The sequence below is a fragment of the Arvicanthis niloticus genome, chromosome 6, assembly GCF_011762505.2.
Source record: "Arvicanthis niloticus isolate mArvNil1 chromosome 6, mArvNil1.pat.X, whole genome shotgun sequence".
In the NCBI taxonomy this organism is placed as follows: Eukaryota; Metazoa; Chordata; class Mammalia; order Rodentia; family Muridae; genus Arvicanthis; species Arvicanthis niloticus.
The window spans coordinates 35,840,109-35,865,280 of NC_047663.1; the positions used below are offsets into that span (position 1 = coordinate 35,840,109).

A 25,172-nucleotide genomic window follows, 5' to 3' on the forward strand; every position below is an offset into this window, starting at 1 on the left:
ATGGTAATATTCCTCCATTTTGTATTTTAATTGGCTATCAATCTAGACAGTAGTTCTTTAACTTGTGATTTAACAATAGTCGCAGTGGTTTGATGAAAATTTGCTACATGCTGATAGGCATTTGTTGATGGTTTCTAACTTTTTCTTATACATATTACTTGTGTGGGCATATATGCCACTGTGAACCAGTGGAAATCAGGACTACTTGGCAAGGTTGGTTTTCTCTTTCTGCCTGGTGGTTTCTGGGGATCAACTTAATCACCAAGCCATCTTGTCAGCTTTTATTTATATTTAATTTTGCCCAGGAAATTCTTACATTTTCATACTATTTAAAATTTGAATGAAAATATGGGTTTATTTTTATAGTTAAATTTTAAACTTTTTTCTTCCTTTTTTTTTTAAGTTTCTGGGAGAAAATAGAAAGTTAGTTCATGCTGCACTGTTAGTAAAGCAGATAAGGAAGATAATTGCCATAAAAGTATCAGGTACATTGTTATTTCTATAGTAGAATAAAAATTAGTCAGTGAAATCAAGAATTAAATACCCGTTTTTGTTCTTTAGGTCCATATCTTGCTTCTCAGCCGTTGGACAGCTCTCTGCTCTCCCAGCCAAATTTAGTTGCCCCTCCAAATCAGTCTTTGGTTACTGCACCTCAGATGACAAATACTGGAAACGCTACTGCTCCATCTGCCACCTTAGCATCTGCGGCAAGTAGCACTATGACCATGACTTCAGGTGTTGCCATATCTACTTCAGTTGCCACAGCTAATTCAACTTTGACCACAACTTCATCTTCATCATCTTCCAGTATGAGTAGTGGAGTATCATCAAATAAACTGCCTTCGTTTCCACCCTTTGGCAGTATGAACACTAGTGGTACAGGATCCATGTCTGCACAAGCAAGTACGGTTCAGAGTGGCCAGCTAGGAGGACAGCAGTCATCATCTCTGCAGGCAGCCGGAATATCAGGGGAGTCGGCTTCACTTCCCACTCAGCCACATCCTGATGTGTCTGAAAGGTACTGTTAAATATTGGGATGCTTGGGGTTGAAAGATAGTTAAGTAGTAAGTAGCACATGTGTTTAACATGAATAAGTATAAACAAATTAAGTTAGTAGAAATACAGAATCTATGGTCTCTTTAAAGTTAGAATAAGTATAAAGTACTTCATCTTACTGTGGAATTAGTCTAATCATGTTAACTAATTTATGTATAAAATTAAAATAAAGATTGTTTTTTACAATTTTCATCATAGAATCACAGGGTTTGGTGTTAAGATCTTAAAAATCCTATTCAACTCCAAATATTCCTGTGATTGAGTCTGGCTGTGTCATAAGCAAATGTAATTGTTTATGCATACTACACAAATGGTTTAGACATCACTTTGGAGCCTGCGTGCGTGCGTGCGTGCGTGCGTGCGTGCGTGCATGCGTGCGTGTGTTAGAAACTCATCCCTGGAGCTTGCACATGCTAGGCAAAGCAACCTCTCCCTGTGCTGTACTTCTCCTCTGGTTTGGAGACTTTAGATTCTTAACAATACTGAATTTCGACTCTGTCTTTTAATCACTTTGTGATAAGGGGAGGTCTAACTTCTTTTAGCGTTGTATCCATATCTGATGTGCAGCAATTATGTTAGTGGTAATGGATCTCATTGTTTTTATATGAAAGTCCTGGGGAACCTCCCTTATGTTATGGTTCAGATAGTCTGATGCTCATTGCTCATTCATTCTAGGTAGCTGTTGCTACCTAGGTAGTTGTTCATTTTAGGTAGTTGTTCCAAAGCCACACTCATAAATATGGGTAAAAGTAAACTATTACCTAAACAGAAAAACCTGGCTTCTTTCTGGACTAGCTTTGTTTTTAGGTAGGCTCCTGAGCATGGCCAGTTACTAAGATACCTGTCAGAGAGACCTTTAGTCTCTTACTGTTAAGCTGTTTGAGAAGTCTATTCTTACTTTTAAAAGCACAAAGCCTTTGATTTGTTAAGTATCCTGATTATCAAAGAGGTTTTCTGATACCTTGTACCAATAAAAGAAGGAGGTAAGGATTTGCTTTGGTGCTGTACCAGGCAGACATAATACAACTTTGTACTATTTCTACCTCAATTTTTAGCACAATGGATCGGGATAAAGTGGGGATTCCCACAGATGGTGATTCACATGCAATTACCTACCCACCTGCAATTGTTGTTTATATAATTGATCCTTTTTCATATGAAAATAAAGATGAGAGCACTAACTCTTCTAATGTATGGACTTTGGGGCTTCTTCGTTGCTTCTTGGAAATGGTCCAGACTCTTCCTCCTCATATCAAAAGTACTGTTTCTGTACAGGTAAGGATTTGATGTTTCAGAGATTCAGTTATTTTTCTGTATTCAAAATAATTTTGTTAAAAGGTTGTATTGATTTTACTTAAATATTATAGGAATTTTAAGAGAGCTTATAAAAGATAAACTTTATAGTCCTGGGGGTTGATTAGATGGCTTAGCAGTGAAGTGCTTGCTGCTCTTCCAGAGGACCCAAGTTTAGTTTTTTGTACTCACATCTGGTGCCTCACAGCTGTCAGTAATATCAGCAACAGGGGATCTGTTTTGTGGGTACTGTCATATGCATAGAATACACACATAGAGACGGACAGACATACACACATAAATCTTTAGAAAACTTTATTACAGTCATTCTACAATCATAAGAACTATGATGATGTTGGCTGTAGATGGTAGTGTGTGTTTCTAATTCCAGGAAGCGGAGGGAGTACGATCAGAAGTTGGAGGCCAGCATCAGTACATAGTGCCAGGCTAGCCTGGGCTATTTTAATAAGACGTTTGTTTGTTAACCCTCTAGTAATCCCTCCCCCCCACCCCCCACCCCCCGCCCAAGATTATATTGAGTGTATTGCTTCTCTTGTGTTACTCAGTAGGAAAATAATGCTTGTATTCTATGTGTTAATTTTAATTGAGACAGGTTCACAGTAAAAGTAGAAGAAAATTAAGCTATGTATAGAAATTTCAAAAGATTTCTAGGTGGTCCTTTAGTTCAGGACCCGTATATATAAAAACTATGTAACAGAGGCAAGCAGGCTAGATGGCTCAATGGCTAAGAGCACTGCTTGCTTTTCAGAAGACTCGTATTCAATTGCTAGCACTCATAAGGCATCCATAACTCTAGTCCTAATGGATCCCAGTGCTCTCTCTAGGCTCCACAGGTAATAATGTATAAGTGTATATGTGTATATGCAGGCAGAACACTCATGCACATACCATACAGATTAAAAACACTGTGTAATAGAAACCACTATCTTTCCATTAGATGTTGCTAAAGTTTGTCTGAAGGGATTTCTCTTACTGTTCCAAGTTACTCTGTTAATGTTTGTAATACTTACCTTTATCTGTAGATTGTTCCTTGTCAGTACCTGTTACAACCTGTGAAACACGATGACAGACAAATCTACTCCCAGCATTTAAAATCTTTGGCTTTTTCGGTGTTTACCCAGTGTCGGAGACCACTTCCAACATCAACCAATGTAAAAACACTTACTGGGTTTGGTCCGGGCTTAGCTATGGAAACTGCTCTTAAAAGTCCTGATGTAAGTATTATGTTTCCCATGATCAAAGCTATCAAGGTGACTTACATTTTAAAATTTTATATACAACTAAATGGCGGGGCAGTGGTGGTATGCTTCTTTAATCCCAGCATTCTGGGAGGCAGAGGCAGCAAATCTCTGAGTTTGAGGACAGCCTGGTCTACAGAGCGAGTTCAGGACAGCCAAGGCTACAAAGAAACCCTGTCTCAGAATACCAAAAATCAAAACAAACCAAAACAAAAATTTGTTTTAGTCTAATTTCCAGTTACACTTGGATAAATAGTAAATATTTTCCTAAGATTGCATAGTTCTATAGTACTTTTATGTTTTATTTTACAGAGACCAGAGTGCATTCGACTTTATACACCACCTTTTATTCTGGCTCCTGTGAAGGACAAACAAACAGAGCTAGGAGAGACCTTTGGAGAAGCTGGACAGAAATACAATGTTCTTTTTGTGGGCTACTGTTTATCACATGATCAAAGGTGGATTCTTGCATCTTGCACAGATCTGTATGGAGAACTTCTAGAAACATGTATCATTAACATCGATGTTCCAAATAGGTACTTATTTCCTTAAACGTGGTTATCCCAATTTAGAATGTTATTATATGTCCAAGTGTACAAACTGTTTCATATTAAGTAAATAACCATTTGAAGTTATATATATTATATGTAATGATATTAATTGTTGAGGTTCTGGGTATACTTTTATCTGCATTTTATAGTTGCTGCTTATAAGGTATAATTTAGATAATGAAAAACAATTTGGACAGGTATATGTCTTTAATCTCAGCTTTTGGAAGGTGAAGACAATGAATCTTGGAGTTTGAGGCCAGCCAGGACTACATAGTAAGATGATCTCAAAAACAAATGCTCCTTTTCCTTGTTAATCTGTCACATAGATAAAAAAGATTGCGCTCCTTAAGTTTTATGCTATAATGCTTGCAACAATAATTTTGGATGAACAGTTTGAAACTTTAGGGCCTGGCAGTTAACAGTTTCTTGACATCCACATCTGGTGGCTCACAACTCTTGTTACTCTGACTTCCATAGGCCCCTGCATTCATGGCCACATTTACCTCTCCTCCTGATACATACAATTAAAAAATAATACAAATCAAATACAAGTTTTTAAACATTAACTTAACTCTTTTACTCACAAAAGTGAATCTGCTAAGCTGAGAGTGGACGTGTGCACTTTTAATTTCAGTACTTTGGAGGCCTAGGCAGGCCAATCTCTGAGTTCCAAGATAGCCAGGGCTATACAAAGTATATAAATATGAATATATAGCATAAATAGAATTTGTGCTTATAGCATAAATTCTACAATGGCAATCTACCTACCTACCTGGGGGAATACAGGCATTATTTTTCTAGTTAGGCTTTACTTTATAACTGTTTACAAAGGAACACAGGAGAAACAATATACTCAACATAACCTTTGAGGGGGTGTGGTTAGCAGCTTTTCTCCCTCCCTCCTCCTTTCCTCCCCTTCTCCCTTCTTTCCTTACCTCTCCCTCCCCCTCTCATTTTTTTGACAGACAGGGCCAGTATAACTTCCCTGGGTATCTTGGAACTCTTGTTTGTAGAGCAGACTGGCCTCGAACTCTTCCAGTCTCTTCCTCTGCTCAGATTAAAGATATGCACTGCCACTCCTGTGTGGCGTTTTTAAAAATCTAATTCTTTCTGTTTGTTTTTTGAGATTGGTTTGTGTGTGTGTGTGTGTGTGTGTGTGTGTGTGTGTGTAGCCTTGGATGTCCTGGTTTGCACTATGTAGACCAGACTAGCCTCAAACTCAAAGGGATCCACCTGCCTCTGTCTCCCAAGTGCTGAATTAAAGGTGTGCACCACCAATGCCTGGCTCAAACTTAATTTTCTTTAAATACTTTTGAGTGAGATAGTTGCATTAGTTATGAGATAATTTAAGAAGAGTATACTTCTCTGTGAAGGAAGAGAAAGGATGTCACCACTGTCAGGCTTAGGTTACCATTTTACTTTGTTAATCAAAAGGTAAAAATGGGGGTAGGAGAGACAGCTCAGCATTTAGAACTATTATTTTTTAAACTCCCCCTCTCCCCCAGCTATTCTTGTAGAGGACTGGATTCCATTCCCAGCACCCACATCGTGCTTCACATCTTCTATAACTATGGTTCCAAGAAATCCAGTCTTTTGCTGTCTGGGTACCAGGTACACCTATAGTGCACATACATACATGGAAGCAAAACACCATGTATAAAATACAATAAATCCTTCCATAAAAGTAGAAATGGAACCCACATGATGGAGAGAGCCAACTCCCAAAAGTTATCCTCTTTGTACTTGTGCCATGGAATGTGTATCCCCACGCAAAATAAATTAAGATGTAATAATAGTTATAAGATGTATTTAGACCTGTTTTCAAATACTACCCCTTACTGGTTTCTTACAGGTTATATGATATGGGGAAAATCAGGCAGCTGAGCTATAGCTTATTGATTTGTAATGTCTGTAGAGTAGTTGTCTCTGCCTCATCAGTGTGTTCTGATGAAATGAGTGTTGTGTGTACAGCACCTCGGCTGTATATTTGTAGCAGAGTCCATGCTAGCAAGTGCTAGCTGTCGTTCCTCATTTGGACAGGGCTGTGTTACAAGCTTGCCTACCTAATGAAGTGCGTGTATTAGAAAACATACAACAGTGTTATTTCCTGTGAGAAATGTAGTTTGTGTTGGATATTCTTTATCTTTTAAGGTGTAGAAATTCTGTTTCATAGACTGGCAGCAGAGCTTGTGTATGATATGCATACATGCCCCCAATTCCTTGTTCTTTACTTTTAGCCATCTTATAAAATTTCATCATGTGAAGTTTTGAAATATTTACAACCATTTCATTTAATAGGGCCCGTCGGAAAAAGGGTTCTGCTAGAAGATTTGGCCTACAGAAACTCTGGGAGTGGTGCTTAGGACTTGTTCAGATGAGCTCATTACCATGGAGAGTTGTCATTGGTCGTCTGGGGAGGATTGGACATGGAGAATTGAAAGGTGATTTGTGATTTTTACCTTTTTTTTTTTTTTTTTTTTTTTTTACTTTGTTTTACGTTGATATATATTTGGTTCAGAGAACATTAAATAACATGTTGAATAAACTGATAAACGTCCCAGCATCTTCTAGAGGGTGCAGGTTTGCTGTATATAGTGCTCACCTAGTGCCTCACAACTGCCTATAAGTCACATTTCAGGGGATCTGATGCCTTCTTTTAGCCTCTGCAAGCACTGCATATGGGTGGTATACAGGCATATATGCAGGCAAGATACTCATATATAAAAATAAGGCTTAAAATGCTAAGGATTATTAGTAAAAGATTTTTTTTTAAACAAGGAACTGTATATATAATACAATAGATATAACTAATATCTATTAAATGTACTATATAATTATGTTATATAATTATAAATATATAAGTATATATAACAATTTTATACATATATAGTCATAATTATATATTTTATATACACACATATTATACACTGACTTGATACTGAAGGTAAGGAGATAAGGGATGCTAAATATCGTCATGTTTAAAAGTTTTACCTTGATGATGACCCCTATGTTAAAAATTCACTAATTTAAAAGGCATTACATATTTCTCCTTTATTGTAACCTTGACATAATCTCATAACAGAGCAGTAACTTTAAGTACTGTCCTCCCCTATTGATATCCACAGATTGGAGTTGTTTGCTGAGTCGTCGAAACTTGCAGTCTCTAAGCAAAAGGCTCAAAGACATGTGTAGGATGTGTGGCATATCTGCCGCAGACTCTCCGAGTATCCTTAGTGCTTGTTTGGTTGCGATGGAACCCCAAGGTTCTTTTGTTATCATGCCAGGTTAGTTATGTTCACTGTATGTCAGATTTAATTATCATTGTATGTTTAACTTAAGTGTTACATAAAATTCTGTACTTACAAAAAAGGAAAAATGCATTTCTCTTTAGATTCTGTGTCAACTGGTTCTGTTTTTGGAAGAAGCACCACTCTAAATATGCAGACACCTCAGCTAAATACCCCACAAGATACATCCTGTACTCATATACTTGTGTTCCCTACTTCTGCTTCTGTTCAAGTAGCTTCAGCTACTTACACCACTGAAAATTTGGATTTAGCTTTCAATCCCAACAATGGTAAGTTAGTTGAGCTTTAAAATTTTTATTTGTTTTGAGATCAAGGTCTTGCTATACAGCCCTGTTTGGCCTGGTACTTGATATTTAGCTCAGGTTTGGTCTTGAGCTTCTAGCAATCCTCCTGCTTTAGTCTAAAAGTTCAGGGCTTACAGGCATGTCTAACTGTCGCTGCCTTTTTTGTTTGTTTGTTTGTTTGTTTTTTGTTTTTTTGTTTTGGAGACAGGGTCATGCTGTGTTGCTCAGGTTGGTGTAGAACTCCCATGCTTAAGCCTTACTCGTGCTTCAGCCTTCCAAGAAGCTGGTACTATAGGCATACACCACTCTGCCTAGGCTCCAGATTGGTTTTAAAATCAGTAAAGCAGCGAGAGTTTTTGTGGAATGAATAGCATGTCCTGAAATTAAGAAAAAAAAAAAGTTTGGAGATAGAGCTAAGTATATTGAGATAGAGAATTTTATCATATATTATGCAGGTGGGACTAAAAAGCAATAGTATGTGTCTTATAACAAGGAAGCAAAGAGAAAGTTCAATATTTACCCAATAGGAAAAAGCTGTTGGATGGAAGAAAAGGATACAAAGTCAAAGAGAAAGGCTGTGAGCCAAAGCATGCAGTTCAAATCACTGGAAAAGAAAAGGAAACAGATTATTAAGGCTTTTGCCTCCCAAACATTAATGAAAATATGTGTTTTCTTATTCCAGTAAGTGCATGGTAATTTGTAAAGAGGCTCCAGGTAATGACTACACCATTTTATACTGTATTAGAATTGGTTATTGATATGAATTCTGTAAATCTTATTTTGAGGAGTTATTGGTCATAAGTTTTTATATATTTATGCTGTGCTTTTGAGCTTCATGTATTTCTCCATATATCCCGTTTTATCTCTGCCCCCTTTGTTTAAGCCTTACTACAGATTAAACCTAGGCTTTTTTGAATGCTAGTCAAGATGTGCCAAGCCCTTCTTTATTTGTCTGTTTGCTTAAATAAGGCTTTATATAAACTGCTAAAATATAAATGTAATTTAATGAACCTTTTAGGTTGTGTTTAGTAGAAGAGAAAAAAATAGTGTTTTTTGTTACTCGAAACTATTTTTTTGGAAATGTTAGATCTCCAAAGGTGCACATATATTTTAACAATAATAATTACTATTTTGTTTTTCAAGGCAGGGTTTCTCTGTGTGGCCCTGGCTGTCCTGGAACTCGCTCTGTAGACCAGGCTGGCCTCAAACTCAGAGATCCTCCTGTCTCTGCCTCCCACATGCTGGGATTAAGGATGTGTGCCACCACTGCCTGCCATACCTCATCATTTTACTCTATTATTATGTAATAACTTGAATATTTTACTTTTTTAAAGAATAGGGTTCTTTAAAACACATTTGCATTTCTTGCTATCTTTCCTTTTTACTGGTTGCTTTTATAACATTATTAATTCAGTAGCTTAAGAAAACAGGAGTTTTTTATATTGTAATGCTCAAAGTCATTCTCATGAGTTAGTCTGGGTTTCCTGTTGATGTCTCAGATAGCCTCTGTTTCCTTGCCTTTGCCATCTCTAGAGGCCATGATATTCTTTGACCCCTGGCCTTTCTCTCCATTTTGAGTGACGGCAGTACTTACTTCTTTGTCATCCACTCTTCTCTTTTCTTCATATTAGTCCTCCGATAGCTGGGGTTAGCTCAGTGCTTACCTGTTATTTGTATGGCCCTTGGGTCAATCTGTGGAACCACATTTAAGAAAAAAGAAAATGACTTTTATGATTATAGGGCCCATTGGAAAGTTCAGAATAATCTCCAATATAGGTCTCTTTTGATTGACCACTACTGCAAAATCCTTTCTGTGGTTATTGGCATAATACTTGGCACATGGTTGTTGTTCAGTAAATGATGTTCTCATTGACTCATTTTGCTTTAAGATATTTTTTGGTTGGTTTTGTTTTTTTGAGGCAGGGTCTCACTATATAACACTGACTAGCCTGGAGCTCACAGTAATCCTCCTGCCTCTGCCTCTGAGTGCTGAGATTAAAAGCAAGCATCAACATGCCCTGGCTGTTGTTTTGAGTTAGGATCTCACTGCTTGTAAAGCCCAGGCTGGCCTATACAGACCAGGTTGGCCTTAAACTCATAGCAGTCCTCATCATCTAGCCTTTTAAGTCATAGCATTATGGGCATGAGCAATCATCTCTTGCCAGTCCCATTTTGGTTAAAATTTATTTTAGTACTTTAATGTCAATAATCATGGTATACAGAAAATAGAATATTAATTTCTTTTCCCTGTACAGATGGAGCAGATGGAATGGGTATCTTCGATTTATTAGACACAGGAGATGATCTTGATCCTGATATCATTAATATCCTTCCTGCATCTCCAACTGCATCTCCTGTACATTCTCCAGGCTCTCATTACCCCCATGGAGGTGATGCTGGCAAGGTAAGTTGGTTAAAAAAAAAGTTTCAGTGTATAGAAATGCCATCTGTCAGTCCATCCATCCACCTATCCATCCAGGGTTTATTATATGAAATAGAACATCTTTTCCTTTAGAAATTAGCAAGAGATGGATATCAATTGAGCTCATGTACTTTTATTTAGCTATTAAAGCTTTTCTTTTGCAATGATCTTCCTGCTTGTACCTCAGTAGTGTTGTAGTCGCAGGCATGCACTGTCTGCAACCTTTTTCCTGTGGTTTTTTTTTTTTTTTTGAGTTAGAGTCTTTGTAATGCAGCTCAGGGTGGCTTCTAATTTGTGAGCCTCCTCTGTGCTAAGATTGCACCAATGTCTGGTTCTTTTTTCTTCTTCTTCTTCTTTTTTTTTTTTTTTTTTTTTTTTTGTTTGTTTGTTTGTTTGTTTTGTTTTGTTTTGTTTTGTTTTTCTTTTTGCTTTTTTTAAACATTAGAAGCACCATTAATTCTATGATCAAAACTCATTATATGAAGTTCTCAAAGAACTAATAAAAATGTGGGGGCAATGCCATTTTTACTGTCTTGTCACAGTAGAAAGATTAATGGTGCTTGAGGTACTGACTGATGTAATGAATATTTTTATTACGCATTTTATTTTTCTTTTATCCATTTCTTTAAAATAAATGCTGAGAAATTCATTGGTCAATTCAAAGGGAATGGATAAAAGTTCATGGTACTATAATGTCTTCCAAAACACTGTTGAAATTTATGACATTGTATAAATAGTGCTATGGGAACAGAGAATGAATCTGCCTTTTGAATTGGGGCGAGGAATTTGTTGAGCAAGTATTAGGACATAAGTGACATACTCATTTTGTCTCACAGTTTTCATAGCGATATTACTACATTTAGTTAATTATTAGGCTTGGAATTAAATTTAAATGTCACACATGTTAGACAGGTATACTGCTGTGAACCTACATCCACAGCCCTCTTTTTATTTTGAGCAGTCAAGTTATCCAGGCTAACCTTGAACTTACTTTGTAGCCCAAGCAGGCCTTTAACTTCTTTTGATCCTCCTGCTTCAGCCTCTGAGTAGTAGATATTATTGGCCAGGTTAGACATAGTACTAATTGAGACTCTTAGTCTGTGACCATTTAATTTTTAATATTTTATGTGGTTTATTGAGGTTATGTGGTAATATGAGATTATTAATTGTTTTAAGTCATTTGTATTTATATTTGTTGTTTAGAGATAGATGTATTGAATGAACTAATACTACTCTTGTTTTTTTTAAGGGTCAGGGTACTGATCGGCTACTTTCAACAGAATCGCATGATGAAGTAACTAATATTCTTCAACAACCATTGGCCCTTGGATACTTTGTATCAACTGCCAAAGCGGGTCCATTACCTGACTGGTTCTGGTCAGCATGTCCTCAAGCACAATATCAATGCCCCCTTTTTCTTAAGGTATTATTAATATTTCTGTGCCAATTCCTAACAAATCCTAATTGATAGTTTTTAGTCCTAAGAATTACTGAAATGGCATTTTAAAGTTTTATGGCTCATCTGAATCCAAGTTCTTAAATGCTTTGTTGTTTGTATTTCTATAAATGGTGTCATAAAGAGAATTAACTAATATGAAACACATAAAAAATTTATATGAAGATTGACTGTTATTCTTAAAGTCAGGCTCCTGGAGCTCTTGCTTTTAAGTTGTATTTTCAATGCAGTATAGATGCTTAGAGCCTACAAGCACTGCCCTGTCTCTTTCTGTTCTTATCCTCCTCTAAATATATTGTAATTTTGGAAACTCACTCATCTAAAGTCATAACTTTATAGTAGACATCAAGAGTAAAGCCTGGGTCTTTAGTGATAATTATGTTATTTGAATGGAATCACACTACACTCCTATTTTATTATTTTGGGGATTAAAAAATTTAGCAACTTTGTAATACTTAGTTTTTGTTTAATTTACCTGCTCTAAAAAGTTTCCTTTGTATAAATTACTTTTGAGTAGGATGAGTGTGATAGCCCATGCTTTTAATCCCAGCATTCAGGAACCAGAGGCAGGAAAATTTTTGTAAGCTTGAGGCTATCCTAGTATACATGGGGAGTTCTAGACCAGCCAGGGATACATAGTGAGACTTCTATCTTAGAAACAAGCAAATAAACAACTAGTTTAGTAGGTTGGGTATGGTGACTTGGGAGGCATAGGCAAGAAGTGTACCCCAGGAGTTGAAGGCCAGCTTGAGTTCTAGGTGAGCCAGTTGGAAATAGCTAGACTTTATCAAAACATAAACTGGTGAGTAGGTTTTAAGAAGTGAGATTCTCAGACCTATAGATACTTATTTTTTCAACCTTCATTTTATAGTCTAAATTATCAGGTGGTGAAGTAAAATGAGTTATAAAAGCCCTCTGTGTTTGATTGTTAGAGTTGCTAGTACCGTTACAAAATAATAAATGAAGATCTGACTCACACAGTGTAGAAACTACTGTAAGTGGGCTCTTCATGTTTCAGGTCAGATGATAACATTTTAATTTCTTGAGAGTATATTTTAGTAATTTCTTGAGATTTATATTTACCCTGGATGTATACCCCATTCTGTGAAAGCCATTTGCGATTAAACAATGGGCTTCTGTAGTACATTTATAAAGACTATTCTGTAGCACACTTATAAAGGCTGTTAACTGTAGTTAATAATCTGATTTTTTTTCTCCCCTTTTGAATGTGAATTATCTATGCTAGGCAAGTACTCTGAGCTCTCCCTGCCCTTGAATTGACTATTAATAAAAATAATAGTTTATCCTGTGACTTTTATTCCTCTCCCAGATGTTCATTGGTCTGTCATAATCTCATTTTCATGAACATCTTCCCAAGGGGTTTTCTCTAGAATCATAGGATGGAGTCTCCACTAAGCAGAGTTCCTTGGTTCTTTGGGAAGTGCTACCCATGCTGTTTCCCCCACGCAGTCACAGAGCCTGGGTGTACACTAAAGTTCTCAGAAAAGCAGGAAATAACTATGCTTATCTAGCATTTTCCAAATTTAGTGTAATACCTATTTGTAGTTCATGGCCTTAGTGTTTCAGGGCACACTTTTGTTTAGTAAACACTTTTATGAAAAGTCCAAGGGACTATCCAGATTCTTTTCTACTCAATATTTATTTACAGAGAGGATAGTGTAAAGTGAGCATTCACCCTCAGATACAGTGTAACAAGATTAGGACTTCTGGTTCTGAATCACAGGTAAGGCATAACTTAACATAATTTTGTTCACTTTTTATTTTTTTCATGTATCCCATTTTAGTTCTGTACTATAGTCAATAAAACCACGTTGTATATTTCTTTTTACTTAAGAAATCAGTGGGTTCTAGATGGATAAAAATAATTTTATTTTAAGAATTAAATCAGCATTCATTTACTTTGTAGTGATTGGCCAAGTGAGACTCATTTATAATTCATAAATCCAGAATTTACAAACAGTTCAAACATAAGTATTTTTGGCTATATTTCTGTATATACTTTATAAGAGCTTATACATATATGCAGTTGTGGTAGAGAATGCAGATTTGTGTGAAGAAGCACCTTTAAAGAATATAGAGAACATTGTGAAGGATTCTCTGTGGTGAGCATCCCCACTGTATCATGGCATTAATACCATTATACAACTTACATACTAGATGATTAATTTTACTTACTTGAAATGTGAAAAATAGTACCACATTCCTTCTGCCCACTTCTCATTGCTATCTCTAAATGTGTGCAGTTGTTTATAAGTCTCTGATAATAAATGTATTGCACAAATAGGTATGTGTACATTGTATTGTTCATCCAGAGGCAATTTTGTTAAAATTACAGCTTTGCCTAGATAGATAGATAGATAGATAGATAGATAGATAGATAGTGCAGGATTACTCCCTTGACATCTTTTTATTTTTTTCTATTTTATTTTATTTTTTTAGCATTTAGGTCCTACATTAAGTGTGGCTGCGTGGTCTCACATTTTGTGTAACCCAGGGACAGGGTACACTCAGGCTTATGGGTTCAGTGTTTCCTTAATCATGCGTTATATACCTGGGCAAATTATATTTAGATTTTAGATGATAACTGTAAAGCTTTTTTTTTAAGATTGCTATATAATAGAAATAATAAAGCTAAAGTAAAAATTGTAGAGAGATACAATGTAAGTTTTACAACTTAAAGTTTCCATCAAAACCATGAATTTTTATAGTTGCTCCCACAGATAACACTCACATAAGATCAGTTTCATCAAGATAAATCCATTGGGAGAACACAGTGAAATTAAATGATGGTTTCACTCCCTGGCTGACTGATTTCCTTCCCTTTTTAGGCCTCTTTGCACCTCCACGTGCCTTCAGTGCAATCCGACGAGCTGCTTTACAGCAAACACTCCCACCCACTGGACTCAAACCAGACCTCAGATGTCCTCAGGTACAGCCCTCGGGATGCTAGGTGTTCAGCTCTGTTTCAGCTTGAGCAAAAGAGAATGCTATTAAATATGTTAAATATATTTATTCTTTTTGGTAAGAGTTCACAGGATTTTTTTTTTTTTTTTTTTGAATCATTGGATGAATTGTACTTTTAAATGACTGTTTCAGACTTAAGGCACTTTTTTTTTTCCATTTTTTTTTCTTCTCATAATATAGACAAAGCATGGGGCCTGTGCTTGTTGGCAAATTGCTCTACCTCTGAGCTAAACCTAAATAATTTAGCAATTATTTCTTAAAAACAATTTTATTCTTTTTATGTTAATATGTATGGGTCTTTTGCCTGCATACATGTTCATTGCGCCAGTGGAAGCCAGAAGGCATCAGATCCCTACCCTGGAACTGGAGTTCTAGACTATTGTTAGCAGCCATGTGGGTGCTGGGAATGAATTCTGCTTCTCTAGAAGAGTTTTGCTCTTAAGCATGAGTCATCTCTCCAGCCCCAACTTCCTTAAATTATTGAGAATGAATGCCTTTCTAACCTGAGTAAGTTTTTGAGATTCCTTTCCCCCCACCCCCAATTTATTCAAAAAGGGGTCTTATGTATCTCAGGATAGCTTCAAACTTATAATGTGGTGAAATCTATTCCTTATCTATTATTCTTTTTATTGTATTTTTTTTTTTAGACAGGGTCTCACTGTATTGCTGCGGTGTGCCTGAAGCCAGGCTTTCCTTGCACTTAACAGAACTTGATCTACTTCTATCATTGCACCAATAATGCATGCATGCATGCATGCTATTTATTTATTTATTTATTTATTTATTTATTTATTTATTTGGTTCTGATTTTCCTGGACTCAGAATAGGCTAGCCTTGGACAGAGATCCACCAGCCTTGTCTCTGGGGTGCCAGGATTAAAGGCATGTGATGTCATGTCTGGCTCTGTTGCTCTTTTTAAGAAAATGATTGTCTGTATTTGGTGGTCATATCTGTAATCTCAGAATTTGGGAGGGTTAGACAGGAGAATCATTACAAGTTGAAATTAGCCCATCTTAAAAATGAAAACACAAACAAGAAATAAAACAAAAAAAAACAAATAAAGTAACTTTGGCCAAGCATGATGCCATTCAGGAAGCCAAAGTAGAAGAGTTACCATGAGTTTGAGATTAGCCTGTGCTATAGTATGAAATTTTTAGCAAAGAGAGTTTCTGTGGTTATGGTATTGATGTGGTCTCATTGTTTAGGCAGCAAAGGGTGGCGCTCTCTCTCTCTCTCTCACACACACACACACACACACACACACACACTTTGGATCTTAAAAGTACTACTAAAGTTTATATTGAAATAGAATAGAATTGAAATAGAAATAGATGGATTGGGCTGGAGAGATGGCTCAATGGTTAAGAGCACCGTCTGCTCTTCCAGAGGTCCTGAGTTCAATTCCCAGCAAGCACATGGTGGCTCACAACCATTTGTAATGAGATCCTAAGCACTCTTCTAGTATGTTTCTGAAGATAGCTGCAGTGTACTCAGATAAATAAAAAATAAATCTTAAAAAAAAAGAGAGAGAGAGAAACAGACGAATTTACACAGTTTCTTTGCTTTCAGGTTTGTTTTGGAACAGTACAATGCACTCTCGTGGCTAACCTGTGACCCTGCAATCCAGGACAGACGCTCATGTCTCCCAATTCATTTTGTGGTGCTGAATCAGTTATATAACTTTATCATGAATATGCTGTGATCTTCGTTTGATGGAATTACGCAAGGAAAGAACAGGAAGAAAGGATATTTTGCTGCAAGATTAAGTTACAGTTCTCAGTGGAAGTCATTTGTGATGGGATCTAATTCTTATTACTTCAACAAATATTGTTTTGACTTGGGGGGCGGGGCTATAACCCTATTTTTCATTGACTTTACTGAGCTCTTTAGGATGATGACTGATTATTCAAAACGTATTATAACACTTTCGTAGCAAAAATTAACCTTTTTTTTTTTCCAGTCACAGTATTTGTGAAAAGTAATGAGCCATAGTACCCATTAATGTTAAAGACTATTAAAAGCATGGAGAGGAAACATGAGGAACAATGAATTTCAACATATGGCTTTAGAACATCAAGATGTTCTTGTATTGGATATAGTATCTAGTATTCAAAAATGCCTGCATCTCTTATTTATTGTAAGTTTTTAAATGTATAAATTGTCTTATATTTCTTAACCTCTTTTATAAAAATTTTCCTAGAAGGTTTATACTGCCTTCTTGCTTTAAAGCAATTGGTCTAAAATATATGTAATCGTCTTAATTAAAAAGTTGCAGTAGGGTTGCTTTTAGAGTATTATTTTTTTGTAAGGGGGTGGGTTGGACAGTAAATTTGTATTGTCTCAATGTACAGTTTAACAGGGATAGAGGGAAATAATGTCCATACCATTGTGTGTGGAAGATTTACAGCTAAGCTGTAGTTGCAGAGTACATGTACAGTAATGAAGTTCACTGTGTTTATAAACTGAAAAGGTACCAGGTCTTACAGCATTTTATATATCACACCTTTACAGAATAACATGATGGCAATATACATACGTGATATTGTTAGGTGGAATAACTTAGAATAAAATGAGAATTCTTCAGTTATATTTTGTACTATGGTTTAGGGCTATGACTAATATTTCAGGCCATTTCCAGTGAAAGAACTTAGTTTTACAAGAAAAACATTTGCTACTGAATGCTTAAACTAATTTTGGTGTTTAATGTTACATGCTTAAATTTTTTTCAGTTTTCACAGTGGCATATTTAGGCATGGGGATATTACTAATTATGAAATTTTTCTGCAGGATCTGTTATAAGGTTGAAGTTTAGCCCAGCTCTAGGCATTTTGCAAATTATTTTAAGAGCAGTCACTCTTGATTGTTTTACTTTTTATTTTTAAATTAAAGATTGGGAATGCATGTGAGAATATGCATATGCATGGCAGAGAGAGAGAGAGAGAGAAAGAGAGAGAGAGAGAGAGAGAGAGAGAGAGAGAGAGAGAGAGAGAGAGAGAGAGCGAGCGCGTGTGTGTGCAATCAAACTGTGGTGTAAATAGATCCTCAGTGAATTCTGGTATTCAGACTCTGTTCCACTAGTGAATGAACCATTTTCTAAACGTTTCCCTTTGACTTTTTTATTTATTGAATTTTCTTGGTTTGGAGATGGCAGTCCCAAACACCAGAGTCTGTACTTTTCTATGACACAGCTCAAATTAAAGTAGGGCACATGCCAAGGAGGTTCTCACCTCCCTAAAGAAGGGACTTGAATTTTAGGGACTTTAATTCACCCCTTCCTTCAATCTAGCTTTCCCCCTTCTTGTTTGCACATGCCAAGATAACTGCTTTGATGCAGGCTTTACCCCTAAAAAACTCCTTTCTACAGTGCTGCTCACGAGAGCCCAGCCAGTCTCCTGCCTGCATTGCTGACTTGAACTCACAGTCGCCAAGTCTACCTATCTTTCTTGGAAGCAGTCTTTCAAAATTCCACTTGTATATTCATTAATTGTTGACAAGGACAAAATCAGTTGTATTTACAAAACTCTTAACTCAGTATGTTTTTTTTTTTAACTGAAACCTGTTTTGTAAATAGTATACATTTAATGTTGCTTAGCATAAAAAAAACACTTTCTTACAGCTATCTTCTTTAAATTGGGTATATGAAAACATTACCAACTCTTGTTTTTTTTTTTATAAAGAAACACAATAACAAGTTTTCAAATTATTTCTTCAACATTAATAGAACAATCCAAGTGTTGAACATATTTTGATATTAAAGTAAAGATCACGTCTCTGTTTTTAAATTATGCTAACACCACCACAGATTATGTTGACATACTTTGTTCTGTATTTTCTTGGTGGGACTTAAGATTTGATGGAAAAGATGCTTATTTGGAATTTCTATTAAAAACTATCCTTGTTATTTTCTTAGCTCAATAATGACTCAAGAAAAATAAAATATTATAATCTCAATTTAAAATTACTAATGTGTGACAACCATACCTCAGTTTGAAATAGATTTAACAAGATTATTCCCTAACATTTTCTTCCATGTAACCATAAGCAGGGACCCAGCATACAATTCTTCTTACCTGGGAATCAGGAACTAGTCCCAAATATATACCATTGATTCATGCTTTGCTTTTTTTTTTTTTTTTTCTTTCTTTCTTTCTCCCCTTCACACATCAGTTTTTGCTCAAATAGGAGGTTACTAAATAGCCATTAGAAGAAGAAATGAAGCCTTTTGTGCAGGGCGATAGATCTAACTTATTAAATGAACTGTCACAGCACATGGATCATTTTATTTGAGTAGGTAAACAAATTTGCACACTTTCCCCCCAGTGAATACCCAATACCTTGACTTCCTCATTTCAGTGCTAATAATCTGTTTTGTGTGCAGTTATCCATTCTGAAGCAGGTGAAAGGTCAGTATTTTAGCATTTTAAAAGATGAGTTATATAATGTCTGCTTCCAGCCAGTCTGCAACATCTAGCCATACCTTTCTTATGCAAGCCATTCAGTTATCAGGACTGTGAATTAACACTGTATGAATACATTTCTGTACACCTTATTGTTTGGCCAGAGGGCCACCAAGTGTACTTATATGTAATCCTTAAATTTTAAAGTAGCTTGTGATTTTTAAATATTTCTAAACTTTCTTAAACCACTAAAATTAAGCTCTTACTACTTAGTCAACTATCCTCAGCTGTATTCGTCCTCAGTTGTCAGTATCGCACAGATCACTGTATTAAAATGCTCTCTTTGTCTTCATATTTACCTTCTGAGGTCATTTTTTAACTTAATGTGTTACTACAAAGATTTGCAAATCTTTAATCAAGCACTATGTTAATACTGTAATACCAAAATACTATGTCGCATTATTTCAGAATGTTCAGATTGAATAGGGTAAAAGCAAGTCTTTAAATGCTATCGCATCCTAGAACCTGTTCCCACCTACTGTGGCATTGCATATTAGTCTCTTGAGACATTCATTGTTGCGTGACTGACATGTTGGTCTGGGTTTCCTTTTAATATTTTAGTTTAATTAAAATTAGGAAAAAATGTGTTCAACAATTTTTTTTTTGTCCCATCCTTTCCAATTCAGTGGGAAAAACTTACCTTTTGGTGTTTCTTAGTCTTTTCATGGGCCCAGAACTGTGGTTTAAATTTTTATATGTATTTTCATTCATTCATATTCATTCATATTCTTTTTCTCTTCTCTTCTCTTCTCTTCTCTTCTCTTCTCTTCTCTTCTCTTCTCTTCTCTTCTCTCTCTCTCTCTCTCTCTCTCTCTCTCTTTTGTGGAGTATAAATTTAAAAACTGGATTTGGGACCTAAAATACTCCTCAGGTTGAGATATTCTTGAAGTTTTAAAATAGCTTTAGTTTTTAAAGTAAACTGGATTTGTGGACCTTAAAGTTGCTGAGTTTAAACTACAGATTGTAACATCGTTACTGGACATGTCAGCATCAACCCTCTCAGAATAGCTTGGTCACTTTACGAAGGGGCGCTTTTAAGTTGTTGTTTAGCAGTGACATTTAATATGGTCCAATTGCTTTTCTTTTTATCATGACAAAAAATTTTAAAGAATAAGGAACAAACACTATTGCTGCCGAATGCCATAACACTGAGTTGTACAAATTGTGATTGAGGAAATGAAAAAGTTTATACTTTTTAAAAAAAAAACAAAAAAAACAAAACTTCAAATGGAATAAATTATTCATGAAGCCTTCCTTGTGGTGTCTCATTCTGTTGACAGTATATTCATCTTAAATTTTTCCATAATTAGCAGGGTTATTTTTGTGTCATTTGCCAAGAGAAGCAGGTCACTAGGTACTGATGAGTAGATTGCTTGGGAAGGGTTGGGGAGGGTGGGTTTGAGGCAGGGTCTTGATATGTAGTCCAGGTTGGTCTTGAACTCAGTGATTTCCTTGCTTGTGCCTTCCAAGTTCTACTATTAAAGAACTGCATGCACCACTAATCTCAGCTCTGAATAATTTTTAAAAGAGAATGTTGATTCTTTACATCCAGTATTTATGATTACTGATACCAGTCCCTTTTTGTCTTACCAGTTAGGTGTTAATTATTTAGTCAAAATAGTTAAAGGACAACACTAAGTATTATTTCAACTTGTGACTTGTGTGTGTGTGTGTGTATATGATCACATAATCATGTTTGAAACATAAGAAAATTTAAATATTAAAGTATGAATAATGCATTAAAATAGCTATGCATGAGTCCTGTATGCCAACAATTTCAAATACTTTCATAAATGATGGTGTATGGCATTGAAATTTATACCTCAAATTATTTCTTCTCATAACTTTCTTCTGATTGATTTCTGCCTTGTTATTACTATTATATATGAGCCATGCAAATTAACCATTTTTACAAGGAAAGATATTCATTGTTTGGACAACTGCATACATCTTTTCAATTGTGGTTTACAGTACTCAAAGTCAATCTTTGATCACTGTAACTTACACCTCATTGGTAGTACACTTCCCTAACTGCAAGACCCTGGGCTCAGTTCCAAGCAATGCAAACAGTGTCAGGGTAACTATTAGGCAGTTTCCACAGTTTCCAAAGGAAATGGTGTTTTTTTTTTTTTTTTTTTTCTCTTTCATTAATTATATACATAAGGTGTTGATACTTATTACTAACAATCCCAGTTGTTTAGAGAAATCTCTGTTGCTCACTGCTAGGTGAACATAGTTTCTGTATTGGAGCTATGTGAGCCATGATTTTGTCATAAGCTAAGACTGAGGTCTAAGAATGGTAATTGGTTCCTTTCCTGAGTATTTTCTTTTGTCAAATTTCCTGTCAGAGCTCTCCATATGAATTTCTTTAAAATAATGAACACAGAGTTAAAAGTGTGTGAAAGAGCCGGGCAGTGGTGGCTCACACCTTTAATCCCAGCACTGGAGGCAGAGGCAGGTGTATTTCGAGTTCCAGGACAGCCAGGGCTACACAAAGAAACCCTGTCTCGAAAAACAAAACAACAAAAACAACAAAAAGTGTGTGAAAGATGGCGGCCATTTTCAAGGAGTAGATGACTTACTCATGGACATTGTTTTGATCCTTTGGTGTCAAGAGAACACTGTTGATACCCACAAATGTATATGGTGGATTTGTGAGGTGAACTGAAATAATACTATTTTTCTCTTCCGCATGTCAATAAATTATTAAATGTTGGAGTATACTATGTAGTCCATTGAAAATAATTTGAGAAATCTATATGAAGAAAAATCAGTTTAGATTAAATGAAACAATATGAATTGTACTCAATCCATTATGTATAAATAACTTATTAATAGTATGTGAGAATCATGGCCATTTATTAGTGGGAGTCACCATTCATTAATCAAGCCAAATGCAGATGCCTAGGCTTTGCTTAACAAGGTAATAGAGGGTTTGTTTTCTGCTAGCAACAAGTTCTGATGAGTCTTCTGGATGTCTGTTACCCCTATATATCCATCTAGAAGTCTCCTGGTCTCGTCATGGTGATGTATTTTTTTTTGTTTTGTTGTTTTGAGACAGGGTTTTTCTGTGTAGCAAAGCCTTCACTGTCCTGCACTTGTTTGAAAACCAGGGTGGCCTCTAACCCAGAAATCCCCCTGCCTCTGCCTCCCAAATGCTGGGATAAAAGGCATGTACCACTATGCCTGGCAAACACTTTACCTCAGAGAAAACTTGTCTCAGAAAAGAAAACAAAAACTAGTATGGTTTGACCTTCTACAGTTACCCCCCTCCCTTTTCTTTTTGAGGCAGGGTTTCTCTGTGCAGCGCTGGCCTTCCTAGAAGTCTATCTGTAAAGCAGGCTGGGATTAAAAGCATGCACTCCAGTGCCAGCTTTTTGCTTGTTTGTTTTTGACAATGTAAGAAGAAAATTTTGATTTTGACTCATGGTGAAAGGGTTTTTTTTTGTTTTGTTTTTTGTTTTTTTTATAATGTCTCAAATGCATACATTTGTGAAATACTCCTATATTGTTGTTCTAGTTTTTACGGTGTACTGTAGGAAGGTTCCAGTCCTGGTCCAGAGACTCAAGACCTCTTAGGTATGGGTACAAACAGAAATTCTGCATGAGAAAAAAAAGAAGCAGATTTGTTGTCGTGCGTGTGAGTTCAGGGTAATACATGTTTGTGGTGGCCAGAGGACTCCGTTGGTTGTTTCTAAGATGCTGTCTGTACACAGTTTTGTTTGAGGCACGCTCTCTCCTGGGACCTGGTGCTTACAGCAGTCCTGTGAGTCTTCTGCCTTTCTTCCTCCTCAGTGCTGGTAAATTGTTCATCACCACACTTGGCGATGTGAGTCCTGGGGGTCCAACTCAGGTCTTCATGCTTGTGTGGCAAGTACTTTCCTGATGAAGCTATCTCTTCAGCCCTGAAGTAGAAGTTTTAAAAAGTGCTTTTTTTTTTTTTTTCTTCCTAGTATTGGCCTAGTGGAACTTTATTAAAGAATGACCATTTGAATAGATAAAAGCCAAAGACTTCCTCATTTTGCCCCGACCTATTACTATACCGGGGTAGAAAAATGGAATTTACAGCTCTCAAAACTTGTAGTGTTTCTAGACTTATGTTCAGAATGCCTAACTATAGTCCTTGGCGCCTTGATTCGTTTTTTTCTGAGAAAGTCTTTGCAACATGAATTATCCACAAAATCCATCTGGTTCTCATGGTGCTCGTTGTTACTCCGAAAGAGACGACCATCTGTCAGGTTATATAGAGAACATAAGAATCTCTTCTTTGTAGCCAATTGCTAGTTGTTTACAAGGACATGTAGATGCCAGTCTGCAATCTCAGTGAAGGCAATAGGATGGCAGTTTTAATCCAGTCTGGGCTATGTAGCAAGACTGTCTCAACACAAAAGAAAACAAGTTAACAGCTGGGGATTGTTAGTATTTAGGAGGCTAAGCTGGGCATTGGTTTTGAGGCCAGGCTGGACTAAATGGCAAAACCTTGTCTGGAAAACAGAATCACAAATAATCATAATTTTTTGGCTGGAAATTATTAGCCGGTATATTGATTATCAAATGTTTGTATCTTTTGACCTAAACATATCAAGTATTTGGTGAAACTGCTTTATTTGGGTTGATCATTAAGATACACTTATTTTGAAATATAGTCTCAATCTCTCATTATAACCCATGCTGACCTTGAATATGCCATATACTTTCTTCAGTTTCATAAGCGGTAGGATTACAAGTATAGACTACCAATACCTAGCCTGCAGTATACTCTTAACCTGGTGTTTCTTCTGTAGTTTTGGTCACCAAAATCCCTTTATCGGCATTTTGATATCAGGAAGAAAACCAGTATCAAGCCTTGTTTGCTTCTGTAACCTCACAAAGGATCATCTGTTTCCTCCTAGCCTTTTGAGCATCTGAGTTCATTTCCATGAGTTCATATACCTCAGGTCAAGTTTCCTTATCATACTCTTATTTATAACACCCTGTGTGCATCTACTACACTGCTTCTCACTTTGTACTGTATGATTGTCTCCACCAAAAGCCTCCAAAAGGGCAAGAAATTGGGTTTATTTGGGTAACTATTGTTACAGGCAGAATGTAGCACACAATCATTTTCTAAGGTGTTTAGCTATTCTTGAATACTTTTGACCTTTAATTTTAGCCCAAGACTTAGCTGAAATGTGAGTTTTACCTATAAAGTTCTAATGTAGTTACTTTGAGTGCAAAGCCTAGAAGAAATAGATGTTAAAGGTGTCTGAAAGGACTTTTAAGTAGTTCCTAGCAAAAACAAGCAAAATGTATCTCTCCAGCTTTCCCTTCTCATTCCTCCTCCTGCTTTGGCAAAAAGAGCAGCCTGAAGTATCATCAGGTTTTAAGACATAAAACAACATACAGTGGAAATCAAAGGAGATATTTAGCTAATGACTTCCTTGAATCACCTCCTGGTTGATAGACAAGGGTCCAGGAAATCTGTGGAAAATGCAAAGTAATGAAAGATTGGAAACTGGTGCTTTCCTACTTTTTAAGATTTTAGGCAAAACACTCATAAAATCAAATCAATCTAAACAATTTTTAATATTTTACAAAGTAGGTTCCAGAAACCAGCAGCAAATGTGCTGTTTGGGAGCATTGATAAACTGACAGGTTGTAGGAGCACACATGTATGTGGAAGGGTGGGGCTGACAGGTTATAGGAGCACACATGTATGTGGAAGGGTGGGGCTGACAGGTTATAGGAGCACGCACATATGTAGAAGGGTGGGGATTTTATTGTTTTTGAGACATTGTTGCTAGAGCTCCAGCTGACAGTGATGTCTGCCCTCCAGGCTCAGATGAGTAGTGAGATAACAGGTGTGTTAACCACTTTCCATTGTGAGAGATGTCTTCTAAGATACTTGTATTTCTGAAAAATTATTGTTTCCCGAGTACTGACCCTTGTTTAAGTAGTTAAATCTTTAATTTCTTGAAGTGTCACTTGTAGCACCTGCTTTTTTTTTTTTTTTTTTTTTTTTTTTTTTTTTTATTCCTCCTCCGGTAGAGAGAGAGAGAAAGTAAACCAGTCAGCCAGCTAAGAGAATGCTCACTTGATCTGGGAAAGTCTTCTCTTGACTT

General features: G+C 36.2%; 1 protein-coding gene across 2 annotated transcripts in view; it reads left to right on the forward strand.

Annotated features, from left to right (window-relative positions):
* Positions 1–16,893, forward strand: part of Med13 (mediator complex subunit 13) — an 88,710-nt gene extending 71,817 nt beyond the window's left edge. The window contains exons 20-30 of one of the 2 annotated variants that reach the window (XM_034505477.2): positions 562–1,018; positions 2,112–2,331; positions 3,393–3,584; positions 3,921–4,144; positions 6,458–6,600; positions 7,285–7,443; positions 7,551–7,736; positions 10,007–10,155; positions 11,423–11,596; positions 14,479–14,579; positions 16,184–16,893. In XM_034505477.2, coding sequence (XP_034361368.1) covers positions 562–1,018; positions 2,112–2,331; positions 3,393–3,584; positions 3,921–4,144; positions 6,458–6,600; positions 7,285–7,443; positions 7,551–7,736; positions 10,007–10,155; positions 11,423–11,596; positions 14,479–14,579; positions 16,184–16,316 — 2,138 coding nt within the window. In that variant the 3' untranslated portion in view covers positions 16,317–16,893. Of the gene's footprint in view, positions 1–561; positions 1,019–2,111; positions 2,332–3,392; positions 3,585–3,920; positions 4,145–6,457; positions 6,601–7,284; positions 7,444–7,550; positions 7,737–8,278; positions 8,533–10,006; positions 10,156–11,422; positions 11,597–14,478; positions 14,580–16,183 lie in introns of those variants that run through there. The other variant, XM_076936097.1, reaches the window with a different exon arrangement.
* Positions 16,894–25,172: the final 8,279 nt, after the last annotated feature.